Raw genomic sequence first — 16,246 nt, 5'->3', positions numbered from 1 at the left:
ACGCTAATTAAAAAGGCCCGTAGGGGAGAGTAAATTAAGCTCCGATTAGGAGATAATGGAGGAGGTAAAGCAAAAAGATCTGCGCTTTATTCTTGGCCCTTAGGGTAAAGGAGTTTTGACCTTGCTGCCCGCGGAGTAGGAGGGTGGCCAGCACCAAAAGTCCTGATGGAAGAGAAAGCCGGGGGGGTTGAAACTCCCGGGTCAGAGGGAGGAAAGGCTTGGGGGTCGGACTCCTGGGTTTGGGGAGGAGGAAACTAGGGAGGAGGAAACTAAGGGGCGTGGACTCCCGAGCTGGGAGGAAGCGGACTCGGTTCCCCGAGGTAGGGTGAGGGGCCCAGTTGGGGGTAAGTCCCCCAGGTGTGGAGGTGGAGCTGCATCGCTGCTGCGGATTGGCCGCGGCGGTGGGGGTGGTGGGGGCGTGTGAGGCAATCGCTGATTGGCCGCGGCGGAGGCGGGCGCTGTCTCGGCGCCGCGCCCTGACTGCTTCCAGCCGAGGAGGTGGGGGAGGACTGGGGAGGAGGGAAGGAAAACAGGGAGACACCCTGCGGGGGAGGGGTCAGAATTTGACTGGCTGGGCCTGTGGCTTTTAGGACTGGGGAACAGAATTTGGGAGCAAAATGTCCCAGGGTAGAATTACGCAGACTCAGTGACCTAGGGACCGGAGTTTGAGGATAGAGGAGGAACAATATTTTGGTGTCACAGTAACCTGGATGCAGGAGTTGGGGGAACTCTGACCACGGAAGGTTTGGGGGGCACAGTGACCACGGAGCACGATGTAGGGAACACTGGTGCAGGTTTGAATTGCTATCGATTAGAGGGATCCTGAGGGGCTGTAATCGTCTAACTCTGCCTCTGGGGGTCATGAAGTTGGGGAGACACTCTTGAAGGGGAGTAACCAGGAAATTCTGCTCTACGGGCTGCTCATTGAAGCTCATTGATGAACTGGGGGATTGAAAATTTTCGGGTGTCACTTATGAAGGGAGCTGGAAGGAGGAGGCATGGTGAACCGAGTGTGTATTTATACCTCAAAAAGTTACAAAGAATACACATATATCTTCTCGTTGGAAAGAAAACCTATATTCAACCAGGGAAGTATCTCGACAGAGTGAAGCTCCCCCTTCATCCCTACCTGCCACCCTCTTCAGAGTCCTTTCCCTTTAACGGTGCATTTTTACCTAATATCTGCGCCCACCGACATTTATAGTGTGCTTTTGCTTTTCACCAAGAATCATGGTATGTGAAGGTTTCTGCTCCCTGCCTTTCCCCTCTTTTCCCTCGGGTTGCTTATCCTCTTCAGCGCTCCACAACAGTACTGTACTTACTGAAATGCATTTTTGAAAACCTTTGAATGCACGCTCTAGCGTGGGGGCTGGGAGGAGGGTGTATTTCCACGTACTCCTTTCGCCTCGCGGGTTCCAGCGCATGCGCTCTGCAGCAGGGCCCAGCTCCCCGCGGGCGCCCTGTAACTGGGAAGGCCAGGCCGGCCTTTGGTGGTAGGCGGGCAGCCATCCCACGGGAGGAGGCGTGAGCGGGGCGGGGCAGGAACGTCTTTCTCCCGGGCCGCGCCCTGGGCGGGCACAGATACCTGCCTCACAGACCATGGCTGCAGCGGCGTTGAGGCAGGTGGGTTCGCGGCCCAGTGCCCGGGGGCTAGGGAGCCCTGCGGTGCGGCGCACTTCCGGGCGGACCCCTCTCCGGTGGCCAGTCCGGCGCGGCGCCGCTCCTCCCGCACTCGGGTTCCGCTGCGGGGCCGAGGAGGAGGGGGCCCCTTGGAAGGAGCACGAGGCTTTAAGAGGGGGTGAAGGGAGAGAGATAATCGGTGGGAAGGGGACCCAGATGGGACATATAAGGAAGGATACATGGAGGAGGAGACGGTAATGGGAGAAGCATGGGGTTGGGTTGGCGGGATGGATTAGGAGGGAATAGTCAGCCTTTGGGAGCGCCGGGATAAGGCGCCCAGAACTTCTGGAGTGGGAGTAGGATGAAGGCACAGAGTTCAGTCTCAGGTCTGGACTGGGAATTGGACCCAAGGCGCTATTTTCTTCGAACTAAAGATAGAAGTAGAATGTTGTGTCCCCGAAACCCCTTATCTGAAACTCTGCACCTGGGTTGGAAATCGAGGCAGCATCTCATTGTCAGTGACGGAGATCCTCCAGGCGAGAGTGGTACCCTCCATTATTACTGATAGGATGTCAACAGGCAGAGCTTCCGAGAGTCTGTGATTTTAGAGAACAGGACTTCTCAGTGAGGAAGAAAACAATAACAACTCAAAGAAGGGGATCTTTACGACCCTTGACAGCTGTAGCATAACGTTGGGAGACGTGGTTCCTGTTAACTTTGCACCTGACTTTATCTGGGACTTTTATCCCAGCCTGATGGATAGCAGGACAGATGTTTACTTTCTGAGTCTCAATGACTGAGACAGGCCTGGGCTGTGATTGGGACAATCTGGGCTTTGATGATGACACTCCTGGGCTGTGTTGGCAGGTCAGCCCTGGGCTGTGACTGGGTCAATGGAGGTTCCATCATATTACAGAGCCCTGCCCTGTGCATACCCCACCACACTCCGAACCATTTCTCATTTCCTGATTCAGCCCCAATCCTTTTACACTCTTTGTCCCAAAGGCTCATCTATCATCTGAGATCTCCTTTGGGCCCAATTCCCACCCCCCATGGTTTGGGGTATCAGTTGGTGGGGCACCTTCCCCAAACTGAAGTGAGACCCCTGCCCCCAGAAAAATGTCCTGGGAGGATGAAGGCAGATTCTCCCAGTGTGACAGGGTCTTTATGGCCAGTACAGATTTATAATCTGGAAACAGTGCCTGGCACCTTCTCTCTGCCTTGCGGGTGTGTTTTTCTGCCTCTCCTCTCTGTCTCTCCTGGATATCTCTGTCTCCAAGTATCACTGAGACAGTTTCTCTCCAGCTGTTGGCATTGCTCTGTCTCTCCCAGTGTTTCCTCATTTCCCTAGGTCTCCCTTTCACTTTGTGCTGTCACCTGAAGTTGGGTCTTGGTCTGTTTCTCTCCTTTTTCCTGTTCCCTCTCTCATGGCTTCTGTTTATCCTGCCTTCATTATTTTTTCTTGATTTCTCTGGGCTTTACCTTGTCTGAATTTCTCTCCCTCTTGTCTCTTGTCTCAGTTTCGATCTCTCTTTATGATCATATCTATTTTGGCATCTCTTGGCCTTGATTTCTGTTCTTTAAAGTTTTCTATTTCCATGCCTCTCTTTCTCATTCTTGCGCTTCCCTATTTTTTCCCATTCGGCCTCCCTCTGAGTCTGAGGGCTGCTTTCCTGCCCACATGCTGGCTGCCTCCGCCCTGCATATCCCAATTTTCTCCATTCCATGGGTGTCCTGTCCCCTCTTGGAAAGAAGCTGGCCAGTGGCTTGGGCAGGCTACATAGCGCCACCTAGAGGCCATGCCCAGGACCCACACCCACACTCTGATCATCCCAGAAGCTCTTGGGCCCCATACCATTCAGGACCACTCCTCAGACTTCCTGGCCTAGACTTTAGGACATTACAACTCCGCAGCCCCCCTCTCCTCATGACTCACCTACTGACCAGTGACTTTTGCCATTCACATCCGTTCTCAGCTCCCCCAGCTCACAGGGCAGGAGCAGGCTAGGCTGTTCTGTCTCCCTCAAAACCTCCTGACACAGCTGCCTTACCACCAGGCTGGGGAAAGGAGTATTATGAGGTCAGAGACCACTGGGGAGAAGCTATCCTGCTGGACACAACCAGACCTGCTCTCCCCTGCTGGCCTCGGGCAGGACCACAAGGGAAGTGTTCATCTGAGCAGTGTCTCTTGATGACCGGGGTGGTCCTCAGGTCCATGTGGCTGCCCCTCAGCCCTGGGAACTGAAGGGAATTGGAACTGCTGGTGTCCAGGGTGTGGGATTGAGGCTTCAGGTAAGCTGAGCCCGGTTGATCTAATACCCTGAAAGAGAAGGACTTGGACTCCTGGGGCTGAGGGGGGAGGGGCTGGGGGGCCTGGATCCTGGGGCTGAGGGAGGAGGGGCGGGGGGGCCTGGATCCTGGATCTGAGGGAGGAGGGTCTGGGGGTCTGGATCCTGGGTCTGAGGGAGGAGGGGCTAGGGGGGGCCTGGATCCTGGTTCTGAGGGAGGAGGGGCTGGTGGTCTGGTTCCTGGGTCTGAGGGGGGAGGGGCTGGGGGCCTGGATCCTGAATCTGAGGGAGGAGGGGCTGGGGGTCTGGATCCTGGGTCTGAGGGTGGAGGGGCTGGGGGCCTGGATCCTGGGTCTGAGGGAGGAGGGGCTGGGGATCTGGATCCTGGGTCTGAGGGAAGAGGGACTGGGGGCCTGGATCCTGGGTCTGAGGGAGGAGGGACTGGGGTTCTGGAATCCTGGATCTAAGGGAGGATCAGGCTGGGGGCCTGGAATCCTGGCTCTGAAGGGGGAGGGGCCTGGGGGCCCTGCTCCTGGGTCCTGGGGAAGCATGACCTATAGGCCCATCACTTTTCTAACTCTTTTCAGGATTTGGGTCCCCCGGGGAGGCCTTCACGTACCTGCACACCTTCCTGTGTCGTCCTCTGTCTGATCTGGTCTCAGGGCTGGGGCTAAAGTTCCCTGTGGTAGGAGGCGCCTGTGTTTGACTTTGCCCCAGCATGGAGGAAGGGATGGGAGCTGATTCAGCTCTTTATCGGATGGCCCTCGTGGGGGTAGGGAGGGGACTTGGCCTCCTTTGAGATTTCCTCCTGCTACATGCTGATCAGGACGGGGGAAGGGACTTGGCCAGGGCCACGTGCCCTGTCTAGAATGTACTGGGCCTGGGACAGAGCCAGCTGGAGGGACCTGCCAAGTGCAGGAGGTGGCAAAGATGGTGCCAGGGGCCCCTGCCCTCTCTGTCTGCTGGCCTCACCACCTTTCTTACTTCTGTCCCCACCCCCAGATTTGGACCCGAAAATTTCTCCCTGTCCCTTGGCTCCTGTGTGGTCCCAGAAGATATGACTCATCCAGCTTCAAGGTGACAGGAGGGGACTATACTTTTGGATCTCAAGGAAGAGGGGCTGGGAGCCTGGACCACTGGGTCTGAGGGAGGCAAGGGCTGGGGGCTGGATTTGGGCATCTCCAAAAGGTCCAAGGTCCAAAGGTGAAGGTGGGTGGCAATGGGGTAGCCTAATTGCCCGCCATCAGGCCGTGGGAAAGAGAAGAAACCACATGTCCCAGAAGCCTCTGGGGCTACAGTTCCCTCTTCTCACTGGGTCTTAGCCCCAGGGATTCGTGGGGCTAAGTTTTTAGTTTTTTAGATTGGAGGTTGTGGTTGGATTCCAGGACACCCGTCTTTTCTCAGGCTGCAGACCTGCAGCTGGAGATGACACAGGAGCCTCATAAGAAGCCTGACCCCAGCAAGCCCCTGCTGTTCGGCAAGACATTCACCGACCACATGCTGATGGTGGAATGGAACCGGGAGAAGGGCTGGGGCCAGCCCCGAATCCAGCCCTTCCAGAACCTCACACTGCACCCGGCCTGCTCCGCTCTCCACTACTCCCTGCAGGTGGCAGGGCGGCTGCCCTCCATCCCCATCTCTCTCCGCATCTCTTCCCTCTTGCCGTGTCTCTTGCTGGGTTTACCTCCCTGGGTTTGCTTTTTGTGTGTTTCTCATTTCCGTGCACTCCTCATCCGTTTTCTGAGGCTTGTCATGTTCCAGGCCCCGTGTTGGGTGATGCAGGGTTCCCCGAGATGAGCAGACCCAGCTTCTTCGCTTGAAAACCCCACCCAGTGGGATCTGTGCTCAGATGGAGGCAGCCGAGGCATTGTGGGAGACCAGAGGAGGAATGCCCACCCTCCGTCTACTTTGACAGGAAGTGGGGTCTTTCCTGCAAAGAGGGGAGCTTAGGCTCTTAGAGGGAGAAGAGACATCAGTACAGACATAGTACAAAGAAGAGCCCAGCATGTCTGGGGGGAAGCATGGGGTTGGAGCCTGGTAGGGGTGGCTGAAGATGTCATCAGGACCACAGAGGAGCTGGGATCTTGTCAAGGGTATTGGGAGCCCTGGAGGGCTCCGAACAGGCATGGAGCAGGTAGAGAAAGACCCCTCTCAGGCCATGTGGTGGATGCGCTCGGTCCAGAGCTGGGGGGGTGGCCAGGAGGCAAAGAGATTCAGGGGCGGAGAGATTCAGGGACACGAGGGATTTGGCCGGTTGGGCGAGAGAAGAGCAGGGAGGGCCGAGGACAGTGCCCAGAGGTTTAGTCAGGTGACCTTGTAGACCACGGGACTGTCCCCATACGGGGACACAGGAGGAGGATCGACTTTGCAGGACTTGGTGAGGGACCCGTGAGGAGAGACCCAGAGGCATTTGGTTTCAGACTTCATGCTATGGCCGAAAGCAAGGTCTTTCTGTGGAAGCTTTAATTGTGACAAAATTTGAATGAACACGTTGCAGTTCTACTAGCTGGTTTGCAGGTTTTGTCCCTTAGGGCATTTGGTTCTGTGACATTAGGGATGTTTTCCTTTTTTTTCTTTTCCTTTCATAATTTTGACAGTTTTCTTCTTCCCACCTACTTGGGACATTTGACTAGAACCGATCAGTTCTGTGCAGAGGAGACCCAGCTTGGGGAGCAGTTAGATGCGAAGGACGGACAGTCAGGACATGTCCACAGATCCCCCCAGGAAGGTGGCTTTTGGAGACCACCATTTGTTTACCTCTCTTTTCAGCCCAACACGCCAGGATGTTCTCTGGCTGGGGACCCAGTACTTTTACTTTAGTGGAGTGAGTGCCGATGAAGGGGTTGAGCGTTCTTTGTGATGCCTCTCACACAGGACGCCTGGGGACCTGAGGCCAGCTGAGGGCACGGGAAATTACATCCTCATGTCATCCTGACTCTGGGGACTGTGTAGAATAACACCCAACCACTTGTGTTGTTATTTTTTATTATCGTGGTAATAATGCACATACATAATAATACAGATAACATAAAATGTACCATTTTAACCATTTGAAAGTCTACAGTTCAGTGGCATTTAGTACATTCCCCATGTTGGGCAGAGAGCATTTCCACTCTCTAATTCCAGAGCTTTTTCATCATCCAAAACACAAACCCCACACCCATCAAGGAGTCACTCCCCAAGCCCCTGACCCCAGCACCTGCCAACCATTAATCTGCCTTCTGTCCTTATCTCCCCGTATTTTTATTTTTATTTATCTATTTATCTATCTATCTATTTATTTATTTATTTGGCCACGCGGCTTGCAGGATCTTAGTTCCCCGACCAGGGATCGAACCCGGGGCCCCAGCAATGAAAGCACCGAGTCCTAACCACTGGACCGCCAGGGAGTTCCTCCCCCTATTTTTAAACTTTTAATTTTACTTGGAGTGTTTTTCAATTAAAAACACCTCTTTTGAAAAAGGGGTCATATATTCATATATTTACACAGTTCAAAAAAGAGGGAACAAATATACCTCCCCAGCCCCCCAGCCACCTCACTGCCCTCCCTGAAGCAGCCCCCCACCCAGTTCCAGTGCCCGGGTCCTTCCAGAGTTCTGCTTTCCGGATGGCAACATGGATGTGTATAACTGTCTCACTCCATTCTTCCCCCATAAAAGTCAGCATATGGTACGCTCACTCTTTGGCATCCTGCTTCCTTCTGTTAATGTAGCCTGGGGATTCTTGAGCAGCCCTTGAAGAGCTTTTTCCTCCTTTTTGCTGCTGTGTAGTATTCCATCCTAACAACGCCTTGTTTAGGCAGTCCCCTATCGTTGGACACTTAGGTTGTTTCCAGTCTTGTGCTATTATAAACAGCATTACAATAAACCAGGAAACACCTCACTTCCTTAAGAGCAAGTGTGTCTCTCCTCTCAGTTTCTGCAACTGTTGGCTCAAAGGGTATGTGTGCTTGTAATTGTGACAGATGTTGAATCATAGTCACCTCTACAGAAGTTGTGTCGATTTCCACACTTAACTAGCCGGCCCTGTTTTCTCCATACCCTGGGTGACCCTTGTCAAACTTTTAGATCTCTTCCAATCTCCTAAGTGGTTTTAAAGGTACCTCAAAGTAATTTTAACTTGCATTTTCCCCCTAATTATGAAGTTGACCATCTTTTCACAAGCATAAGAGCCATTTTTAGTTCCTTTCTGTGAACTGTCCATTTTCTTGGCTTATTTTTCTATCAGGGTGGGTTTCAATATTTGTTTATTTGTAGGAGTACTTTGTATATTAGCTAAACCATTTGTGGTATGTGTTGAAAGTCTCTGCCCAGTTCGTTTTATTTTTGTGCAGTGAGATGTATCAATCTTTTCTTTTTGGTTTCTGTGATTTGTCTTATTTAGAACACCATCACCAATTCAAAGTATAAAACGGTCATCTTTTGTTTTCTTCTGTTGCTTTTATGGTTTAAAAAATTTCTTTTCATTTAAACCTTTAATCCACCTGGAATTTTTCCTGATGTGAAGTATGAGATAGGGATCCAACTTAATTTTTGTTTTTTCCAGAGATGGATATTTGGTTGTTCAGCACCATTTAACTGAATTAATCATGTTTTTAAAATTTTTATTGAAATATAGTTGGTTTACAATGTTGTGTTGGTTTCAGGTGTACAGCAAAGTGATTCAGTTACACTCTAATGCACTTTCTAGTCTCTTCCATTGTTCAATCTGTCAATTCATATATCAGTGTCACTTTGTTTTAAGTGTTGTAGGTGTATAAGCTGTTTTAATATCTGATAAGGCTACTTCCCCCTCCTACCTCTTGCCCTTATTTTAAAATTTTTTCCAAAATATTCCGACTATTCTCGTTTATTTTGCATTCTTTTTTTTTTTAATTAAAAAAAATTTTTTTAATCCTCATTCTTTATTATTTATCTATTTATTTATGGCTGTGTTGGGTCTTCGTTTCTGTGCGAGGGCTTTCTCTAGTTGTGGCAAGTGGGGGCCACTCTTCATCGCGGTGCGCGGGCCTCTCACTATCGCAGCCTCTCTTGTTGCGGAGCACAGGCTCCAGACACGCAGGCTCAGTAATTGTGGCTCACGGGCCTAGTTGCTCTGCGGCATGTGGGATCTTCCCAGACCAGGGCTTGAACCCATGTCCCCTGCATTGGCAGGCAGATTCTCAACCACTGCGCCACCAGGGAAGCCCTATTTTGCATTCTTTATTCATTCATCTATTCATTCAGTCAACAGAAGCCTACTATGAGCCCAGCACTGCCCTGGGCATAGTGGGGTTAGGAGTGGTGGTTCTCTAGCGACACTTCAGGTCTGGTCCCTGTCCCTGGCACTTCGGGTCTCTAGTGAAACAGACATGAAAGAAGCAAAATGAAACCATGCGGGAGGAATCAGGGTGCCCTGACCAGTCTGGGAGTGAGGCTGCATCATGGTGGCAGCAACGGAGGCCCAGCAGGCAGCGGTAGTCGTTGAGTATAGGAGGCTGGGGATGAGAGAGGCCAGACCTTGTGGGGCCTGGAAGGCCAAGGGGAGGTTTTGGGCTTTCTCCTGAGAACAATAGCGCGGGGGTGGGGACCAACTTTTTTAAATTATTCTTTTAAAAAGTTTTTATTATGAGAAATTTCAAAACATAAAGGTATAATAATTCCGCCATCCCCCCAAACCCCTGCTTCATCAGTTAGCCCTGGTTGGTCACAATCTTCTTTCATATGGACTTCGCTAACACTTTACCCTTTCTGTATGATTTGGAAGCAAATCCTGGCTGTTGTTGTTTGTTGTTGTTTGGCCGCACCACGTGGCTTGTAGGATTTTATTTCCCCAACCAGGGATTGAACCCAGGGCCTCGGCAGTGAGAGCGTGGAGTCCTAACCACTGGACCGCCAGGGAATTCCTGGACATGGTATTTTTTAAAATTTTATTGAAGTATAGCTGATTTACAATGCTGTGTTAGTTTCTTGTGTACAGCAAAGTGATTCAGTTATATATTAATGTATATATGTATATATATATGTTTTCCAGATTCTTTTCCGTTATGGTTTATTACAGGGTGTTGAATATGGTTCCCTGTGCTATACAGTAGGTCCTTGTTGTTTATCCATTCTTTTTTTTTTTTATCCATTCTTATATATAATATTTGCATCTGCTAATCCCAAACTCTCAATCCATCCCTCCCCCACTCCCCCTCCCCCTGGCAATCACAAGTCTGTTCTCTATGTCTGTGAGTCTGTTTCTGTTTTGTAGATAAGTTCATTTGTGTCATATTTTAGATTCCACGTATAAATGATACCATATGGTATTTGTCTTTCTCTTTCTGGCTTACTGAGTATGATACTATCTAGGTCTATCCATGTAGCTGCAAATGGCATTATTTCATTCTTTTTTATGGCTGAGTAATATTCCATTATATATATATATATATATATACCACATCTTCTTTATCCATTCATTTGTTGATGCACATTTAGGTTGCTTCCATGTCTTGATTATTGTAAACAGTGCTGCTATGAACATAGGGGTGCATGTATCTTTTTGAATTAAAATTTTGTCTGGATAGCTGGATGATATGGTAACTCTATTTTTAGTTTTTTGAGGAACTTCCATACTGTTTTCCATAGTGGCTGCACCAATTTACATTCCCACCAACGGTGTAGGAGGGTTCCCTTTTCTCCACGCCCTCTCTGGCACTGGTTATTTGTAGACTTTTTTTTTTTTTTTTTAAATAAATTTATTTATTTATTTATTTTTGGCTGTGTTGGGTCTTCGTTTCTGTGCGAGGGCCCTCTCCAGCTGCGGCAAATGGGGGCCACTCTTCATCGCGGTGCGCGGGCCCCCCACCACCGCGGCCTCTCTTGTTGCCGAGCACAGGCTCCAGACGCACAGGCTCAGCAGTTGCGGCCCACGGGCCCAGTCGCTCCGCGGCATGTGGGATCCTCCCAGACCAGGGCTCGAACCCGCGTCCCCTGCACTGGCAGGCAGACTCTCAACCACTGCGCCACCAGGGAAGCCCTAGACTTTTTAATGATGGCCGTTCTGACCGGTGTGAGGTGGTACCTCACTGTAGTTTTGATTTGCATTTCTCTAATAATTACTGATGTTGAGCATCACTAGTGATGTTGAATCCCCACAAAGGCTCTTTAAAAATGTAACTTCTGGGATTTCCCTGGTGATCCAGTGGTTAAGACTCCCCGCTCCCAATGCAGGGGGCACGGGTTCGATCCCTGGTCAGCAAACTAGATCCCGCATGCCACAACTAAAGATCCCGCACGCTGCAACAAATATCCTGTGTGCCACAACTAAGACCCAGTGCAGCCAAATAAATAAATATTTAAAAAAAAAACAAACTCCATGCTGTCACTGTTGAGGGCCTGGGTTCAGTCCCTGGTGGGGGAACTAAGATTCCCACAAGCCCTGTGGTGCGGCCAAAATAATAATAATAATAATAATTAATTAATTTTAAAAAGAAAGTAACTTCCACATCATCCTCATTCCTGAGAAATAGTCCTAATAACATGGGAAGGGTTTAAGCAAAGCATTCTCCCTGCTCTGGGTCTCTCTGTTCTGCTTTCTCTGGCCTCTGCCCTTTGCTCTCTCCTCTCTTGGTCTTTCTGGTTCTTTTCTCTTTTTCCCCCTCTCTCTGTGCTAGTAGGTTAGTCTCTTCCGCCGCTCTCTGCCTTTTTCTGTGTCTGTATCCCTGTGTATCGGCCTCTGTCCCTGGCTGGCTGAGCTGGTCCCCGAGCCCTGATCGCCCGCCTGCCTGTCCCTGCAGCTCTTTGAAGGCATGAAGGCGTTCAAAGGCAGGGACCAGTGCGTGCGCCTCTTCCGACCTTGGCTCAACATGGACCGGATGCTGCGCTCGGCCCTGCGCCTCTGCCTGCCGGTGAGCGGGTGGGAGGGGGAGCGGCGGGCTGGGTCCAGGGTCGCGAGGGCCCCCTGACTCGTCTTCATCCCGCCCAGGGTTTTGACAAGGTCGAGTTGCTCCAGTGCATCCGCCGGCTGGTGGAAGTGGACAAGGCCTGGGTTCCCGACAGCTCCGGTACCAGCCTCTACGTGCGGCCTGTGTTAATTGGGAACGAGGTGGGCTGGCTCCCAGGGCTGGGGGTGGGGTGGGGAGCCACGCTTGGGGGAGGGGTGCATTCCTGAAGGGGAGGGCTGGGGACCCAGACGTGGGTCAGGGGAGCGGCCGGGGGCCTGGACTCCTGGATCCCTGATGCCCGCTTCTGCCCATCTCAGCCCTCGCTAGGTGTCGGCAAGCCCACGCGAGCCCTCCTGTTCGTCATTCTCTGCCCGGTGGGCGCGTACTTCCCTGGAGATGCCTTGAGCCCCGTCTCTCTCCTAGCCGACCCATCATTCATCCGGGCCTGGGTGGGTGGGGTCGGTGACTGCAAGCTGGGGGGGTAAGTAGTCCCTCGCCCCCCGCCCGCGGGTCTGGGGCACTGGCTGTCAGAGACACAGGTGTGTCTTTGGATGTCCACCGGCCTCCTCGTCCTGTTTCACGTGGCTGGGGACCGCTGTGCTTGCATGTTGGGGTGTACTGTCATTGGCACCGTGGTGCGGGGATGGAGGGGTGGGTACGAGGGTGTGTGCTAAGTGCTGTGGACAAATCGGCCCAGAGACTGGAAGGGGTTGGGTGGAGGTAAGTGGAGAGACTCGGACTGGCCCCCAGGGAAGCCTCCAGAAATGAAGTTTACACTTAGCTCACTGGTCTCTCCTCCAGGTAGCCTCCCCTGAAAACCCAGCCTCCGCCAGCTCCCATAGTTCCCTGGGGCTCCAGCGCCCGTCACCCTGTGTGTGGACTTTCTGTGTACATCTGTCTTTCCAGGGTCCTTGGCTCAGCAGGGCAAGGAGACTTAGGATGGGGATAAGGCAGAGGGCGGCGTAAGGGTGTACAGCAAGTGTGGCCCCAGCTGGGAGTTCATTTGGGTCCTTTCAAAATACATCTTGTGAGGTCTCCTGAGGGCCAGGCCCTATGCTGGGTGAAGCTGGGGGATACAGATGAATCAGATCCAGACCCTGCCCTCCAGGGGCTCCCAGGCTGGTGGGAGCCCCAGTATCTGGGGCAGCATGTGCTCTGGTGGAGGTGACCAGGACATTGTGAAAGTCTTCACAGAGGAGGTCTGATGGGTACAGAGGAGATGGTTTCCTGGATACAAAAATGGTAAACAATTTCTAATCCTCGGAACACATGTGTGGGGGCAGGGAGGAGGGGCAGAGTCAGGGAAGGAAAAATGAGTCTGGTTTTTGCAAAAGGCTTAACAGGTAGTCCCAGACCAGGCCCAGCCCTGAACACTGGACTGAAGGGCTGGGATCTTGTCCCAGAGGCAGTGGGGAGCCATGGGAGGCTTGTGAACAGGCAAGGGGTGAGGTCCGCTCTGGGTGAGAGACAGTGAGTGTTAAAACAGGGCGATATGTGAAAACACAGAGGTGGCCCAGTTTACTGGGAGAGCCCAGAGAAGGCCTGAAACCCATCCTGGAGGTTCAGTAACGCCTCTCAGAGGACGTGACATCACAGGTGGTTTTGAGGGACATTGGGGGATTTGGTCAGTTGAGGAACTGGGTGAGGAGGGTGATCTGCAGAGGAAACAGTGGTGCATTTGTGATCTGGAGAGGGGAGAGATGGAGGAGGGGTGATTGAGAGCCTTGACCCCAGGCTACTGGCCAGGGATTCTGTCCTGGGGCCACTAGGGAGCCATGGAAGGGCTGTGAGTGGGGGAGGAGCAGGGTCAGCCCTGGTCGGGAAGGACCCATGTCGGCCACGCTGGGGGAGGATGGGAGTGCCTCACCCTGGTCCACCGTGTTGCCATCCACCAGGAATTACGGGCCCACCGTGTTTGTGCAGCAGGAGGCCCAAAAGAAGGGGTGTGAACAGGTCCTGTGGCTGTACGGGCCTGACCACCAGCTCACTGAGGTGGGCACCATGAACATCTTCGTCTTCTGGACCCACGAGGATGGGGGTGAGCCCACCCATGACCCAAGCCAAGCCCTGGCCGAAGTGGGTGGGAGCAGAACGCTTAGTGGATTGCAGGTCTCAGGGGTTAGGGGTGGGTGGGGTGGCTCCTAAGAGGATGGGAGGGTGTGCCTGAGGGTGTGAGGTAACGCCCCCATCTCGCACACCTGACCCAGCGCTGGAACTGGTGACCCCCCCACTGGACGGTGTCATCCTGCCTGGAGTAGTTCGACAGAGTCTGCTGGACCTGGCTCGGACCTGGGTGAGGGCACGGTGTCTTCGGGTGGCTGGCATGCTGGGGTACTGCTAGGTTGGGGGGCCAGAGTATGGGAGGGGCGGTCGGGGGGGGGGGCTGGGGCACAATGGCATGTCTTCCCTCCCCCGCCCCACCCCCCGGCGGGACAGGGCGGGGCGGGGTGGGGGGACTCTGTTGTTCTCACTGTCCTTACAGAGGGAGCGACAGGGCTCTGCAGCAGGGCAGCCCACTGGGCTCAGACGTATCTGTGTCTTGCCTCGCAGGGTGAGTTCCGGGTGGCAGAGCGTAAGATCACCATGAAGGAGTTCCTGCAGGCGCTGGAGGACGGCCGGGTTCGAGAGGTCTTTGGTTCAGGCACCGCTTGCCAGGTCTGCCCTGTGCACCGAATCCTGTACCAAGGCAAGGTGAGGAAGGGCTGCCCTTGGCCATGAGAGAGAAGAAGGGGGAGGGACGCCTCCTCACGGCCCTTTCTTCCCCAGCACCTCCACATTCCCACCATGGAAAACGGGCCTGAGCTTATCCTCCGCTTCCACAAGGAGCTGAAGGCGATCCAGGTGAGGTGCACTTGCTGGGAAATGGGCTGGATGCTTGTTCCGCAGAGAAATTCACGTCCCGTGAGCCTCTGGACTGATGCTCCCCTCCCCCTCCCCCATAGTCCCACAGGCTGATAATGGCTCCTCCCATCAGCCTCTGGGCCCGGGATTGAGTTTGCTTTCCTTGAGCCTCTGTGGCCTAACACACTTCTTGGGGCTAAATGGTCCTTTTCTGTGCGCCTCTGGAGCCCTGGCTTGAGAAATCCCCATCCCATGAGCTTCTGGGACCTTAAGCCAGCCTTCTGGCCACTGAGGTCGGATCCCCAAGGATCCCCAGGAGCCCTGGGCTACTCCTCTGGCCTGAAAAGTCTTGCTCCTACAAGCCTCTGGACCGTGGCCCCCTCTGTGGCCTAGGAATGTTTCCTCTCATAAGCCTCTGGAGGTATCTTCATTCGTCTGGACCGAGGTATCTTGCCTTTCCTGGCACTCCTGTGAGCGTCTGTAAACTCCTGTGCATCCGGACCTAGAATTACACCTCTTGACTCAGCTGAAAACGACTTTTTCCCAGAGCCCTCAGGGTCTTACAAGAACTCTTCTTTGCAGAACTACATCTCCCGTGAGCCTCTGCGCCATCCTTGCCACGTCTCCCCCTCCCCGTGATTGTTGGTGGGCTTCTGGGAAGTGGACTACACTTCCCATGAGGTCCTGGGGCGCAACTTCACCAGCACTCAGCCTGGGACGCCGCAGGGCCTGCTGGGAGTTGTAGTGTGGCTTCCTCTCACCTCCGCCTGTGTTATCCCGCAGTATGGAACAGAAGCCCACGAGTGGATGTTACCTGTGTGATGCTGCGGGCTGTGCCGGATCGCTCCACGGATCCACCGACCTGTAGCATACAGTCCCTGTTGGACCTTCGCCTCCGTACCAGTGATTCACCTGAAGTGCAATATGAAATAAAAGGCGGCGGGCCGGGACGCCTGGGTTTCCGGTGCCCCCACGTTACACTCCCAAAGCCATAAGGGCCCGACCCAGGCGTCTTGGCCCCTAGCCCTGCCACTCAGGCCTTGGGGACCAGGACTCCCCGCTGCTCCGTGTTGTGGGGTCAAGGATACACCTTGACTCGGACTCTGCATCTCCGTTTTCAGGCCGGATCAACCGGTGCTGCCGTTGATTTTTTTTCCTAGCTGCAATTTTGAAATAAAATGCCAAAGAACAAGCCATTAGGTGTCATCTCCAATGATGCAACTCAGGGACTCTAGGGCCTTAACCAGGAATCCCCGCGTTCAGCCCATTTCATTTTCAAGGGCCCAGAAATCCAAGCCCCCAGTGTCCCGGCGGTTTCTCTGACGGGAGAGATTTTTCCACTACCTCACAAACTGAGCTTAGTATCTTCCCCCACTAAGCCGTGCCTCCCCCGCTGCCGCATCTTGGGGACAGCCCCCTAGTATATTCCAGTCACTAGGCCAGACCCCTCAGCACTGTACCCCTTCCCCCAAAGCCCATGAGTCCCCAGCCCTGTCCTCTTTCCCCAGACTCTGCCCTGTCTCTTCTTCTTGGCTTCAGCTCAGAGCTTGTCTCCTGCCTGGACCCTTCTCCTGGCCTCCAGTTTGACCCA

At 53.2% G+C, this 16,246-nt stretch overlaps 1 protein-coding gene and 1 long non-coding RNA gene across 4 annotated transcripts; one reads left to right on the top strand and one right to left on the bottom strand.

Annotated features, from left to right (window-relative positions):
• Positions 1-320: 320 nt before the first annotated feature.
• Positions 321-15,849, top strand: BCAT2 (branched chain amino acid transaminase 2). 3 transcript variants are annotated; one of them, XM_057534440.1, is made up of 11 exons: positions 321-344; positions 4,911-4,985; positions 5,313-5,516; positions 11,668-11,778; positions 11,856-11,975; positions 12,132-12,295; positions 13,710-13,852; positions 14,022-14,107; positions 14,365-14,505; positions 14,581-14,655; positions 15,238-15,397. In XM_057534440.1, the coding sequence occupies exons 3-11, from the start codon at positions 5,334-5,336 to the stop codon at positions 15,292-15,294; spliced, it is 1,080 nt and encodes a 359-aa protein (XP_057390423.1). In that variant the 5' UTR covers positions 321-344; positions 4,911-4,985; positions 5,313-5,333; the 3' UTR covers positions 15,295-15,397. The 3 variants fall into 3 exon arrangements, with proteins under 3 accessions (XP_057390423.1, XP_057390422.1, XP_007168313.1); XM_057534439.1 differs by lacking the exon at positions 321-344 and adding an exon at positions 977-1,623 and having other exon boundaries at positions 15,238-15,398; XM_007168251.3 differs by lacking the exons at positions 321-344; positions 15,238-15,397 and adding exons at positions 1,008-1,623; positions 15,439-15,849.
• LOC103016370 (uncharacterized) lies at positions 2,129-4,615 on the bottom strand. The gene is made up of 3 exons (XR_449824.2): positions 4,528-4,615; positions 3,557-3,678; positions 2,129-2,216 (listed from the first exon to the last, which is right to left on the bottom strand). It is a non-coding gene; the product is annotated as an uncharacterized LOC103016370 (long non-coding RNA).
• Positions 15,850-16,246: the final 397 nt, after the last annotated feature.

This window comes from Balaenoptera acutorostrata, chromosome 19 (assembly GCF_949987535.1).
Source record: "Balaenoptera acutorostrata chromosome 19, mBalAcu1.1, whole genome shotgun sequence".
In the NCBI taxonomy this organism is placed as follows: Eukaryota; Metazoa; Chordata; class Mammalia; order Artiodactyla; family Balaenopteridae; genus Balaenoptera; species Balaenoptera acutorostrata.
The sequence above is the reverse complement of the archived record's forward strand: the minus strand, read 5'-3'. Positions and strand labels throughout refer to the sequence as shown.

Bases quoted from the DNA above. Each gene is read 5' to 3' on its own strand.
- BCAT2 (XM_057534439.1), top strand. From the start codon at position 1,600: ATGGCTGCAGCGGCGTTGAGGCAG. The intron at 1,624-4,910 runs GTGGGTTCGCGG...CCCCACCCCCAG, and splicing joins CTGCAGCGGCGTTGAGGCAG to ATTTGGACCCGAAAATTTCT. The intron at 13,853-14,021 runs GTGAGCCCACCC...CACCTGACCCAG, and splicing joins CTGGACCCACGAGGATGGGG to CGCTGGAACTGGTGACCCCC.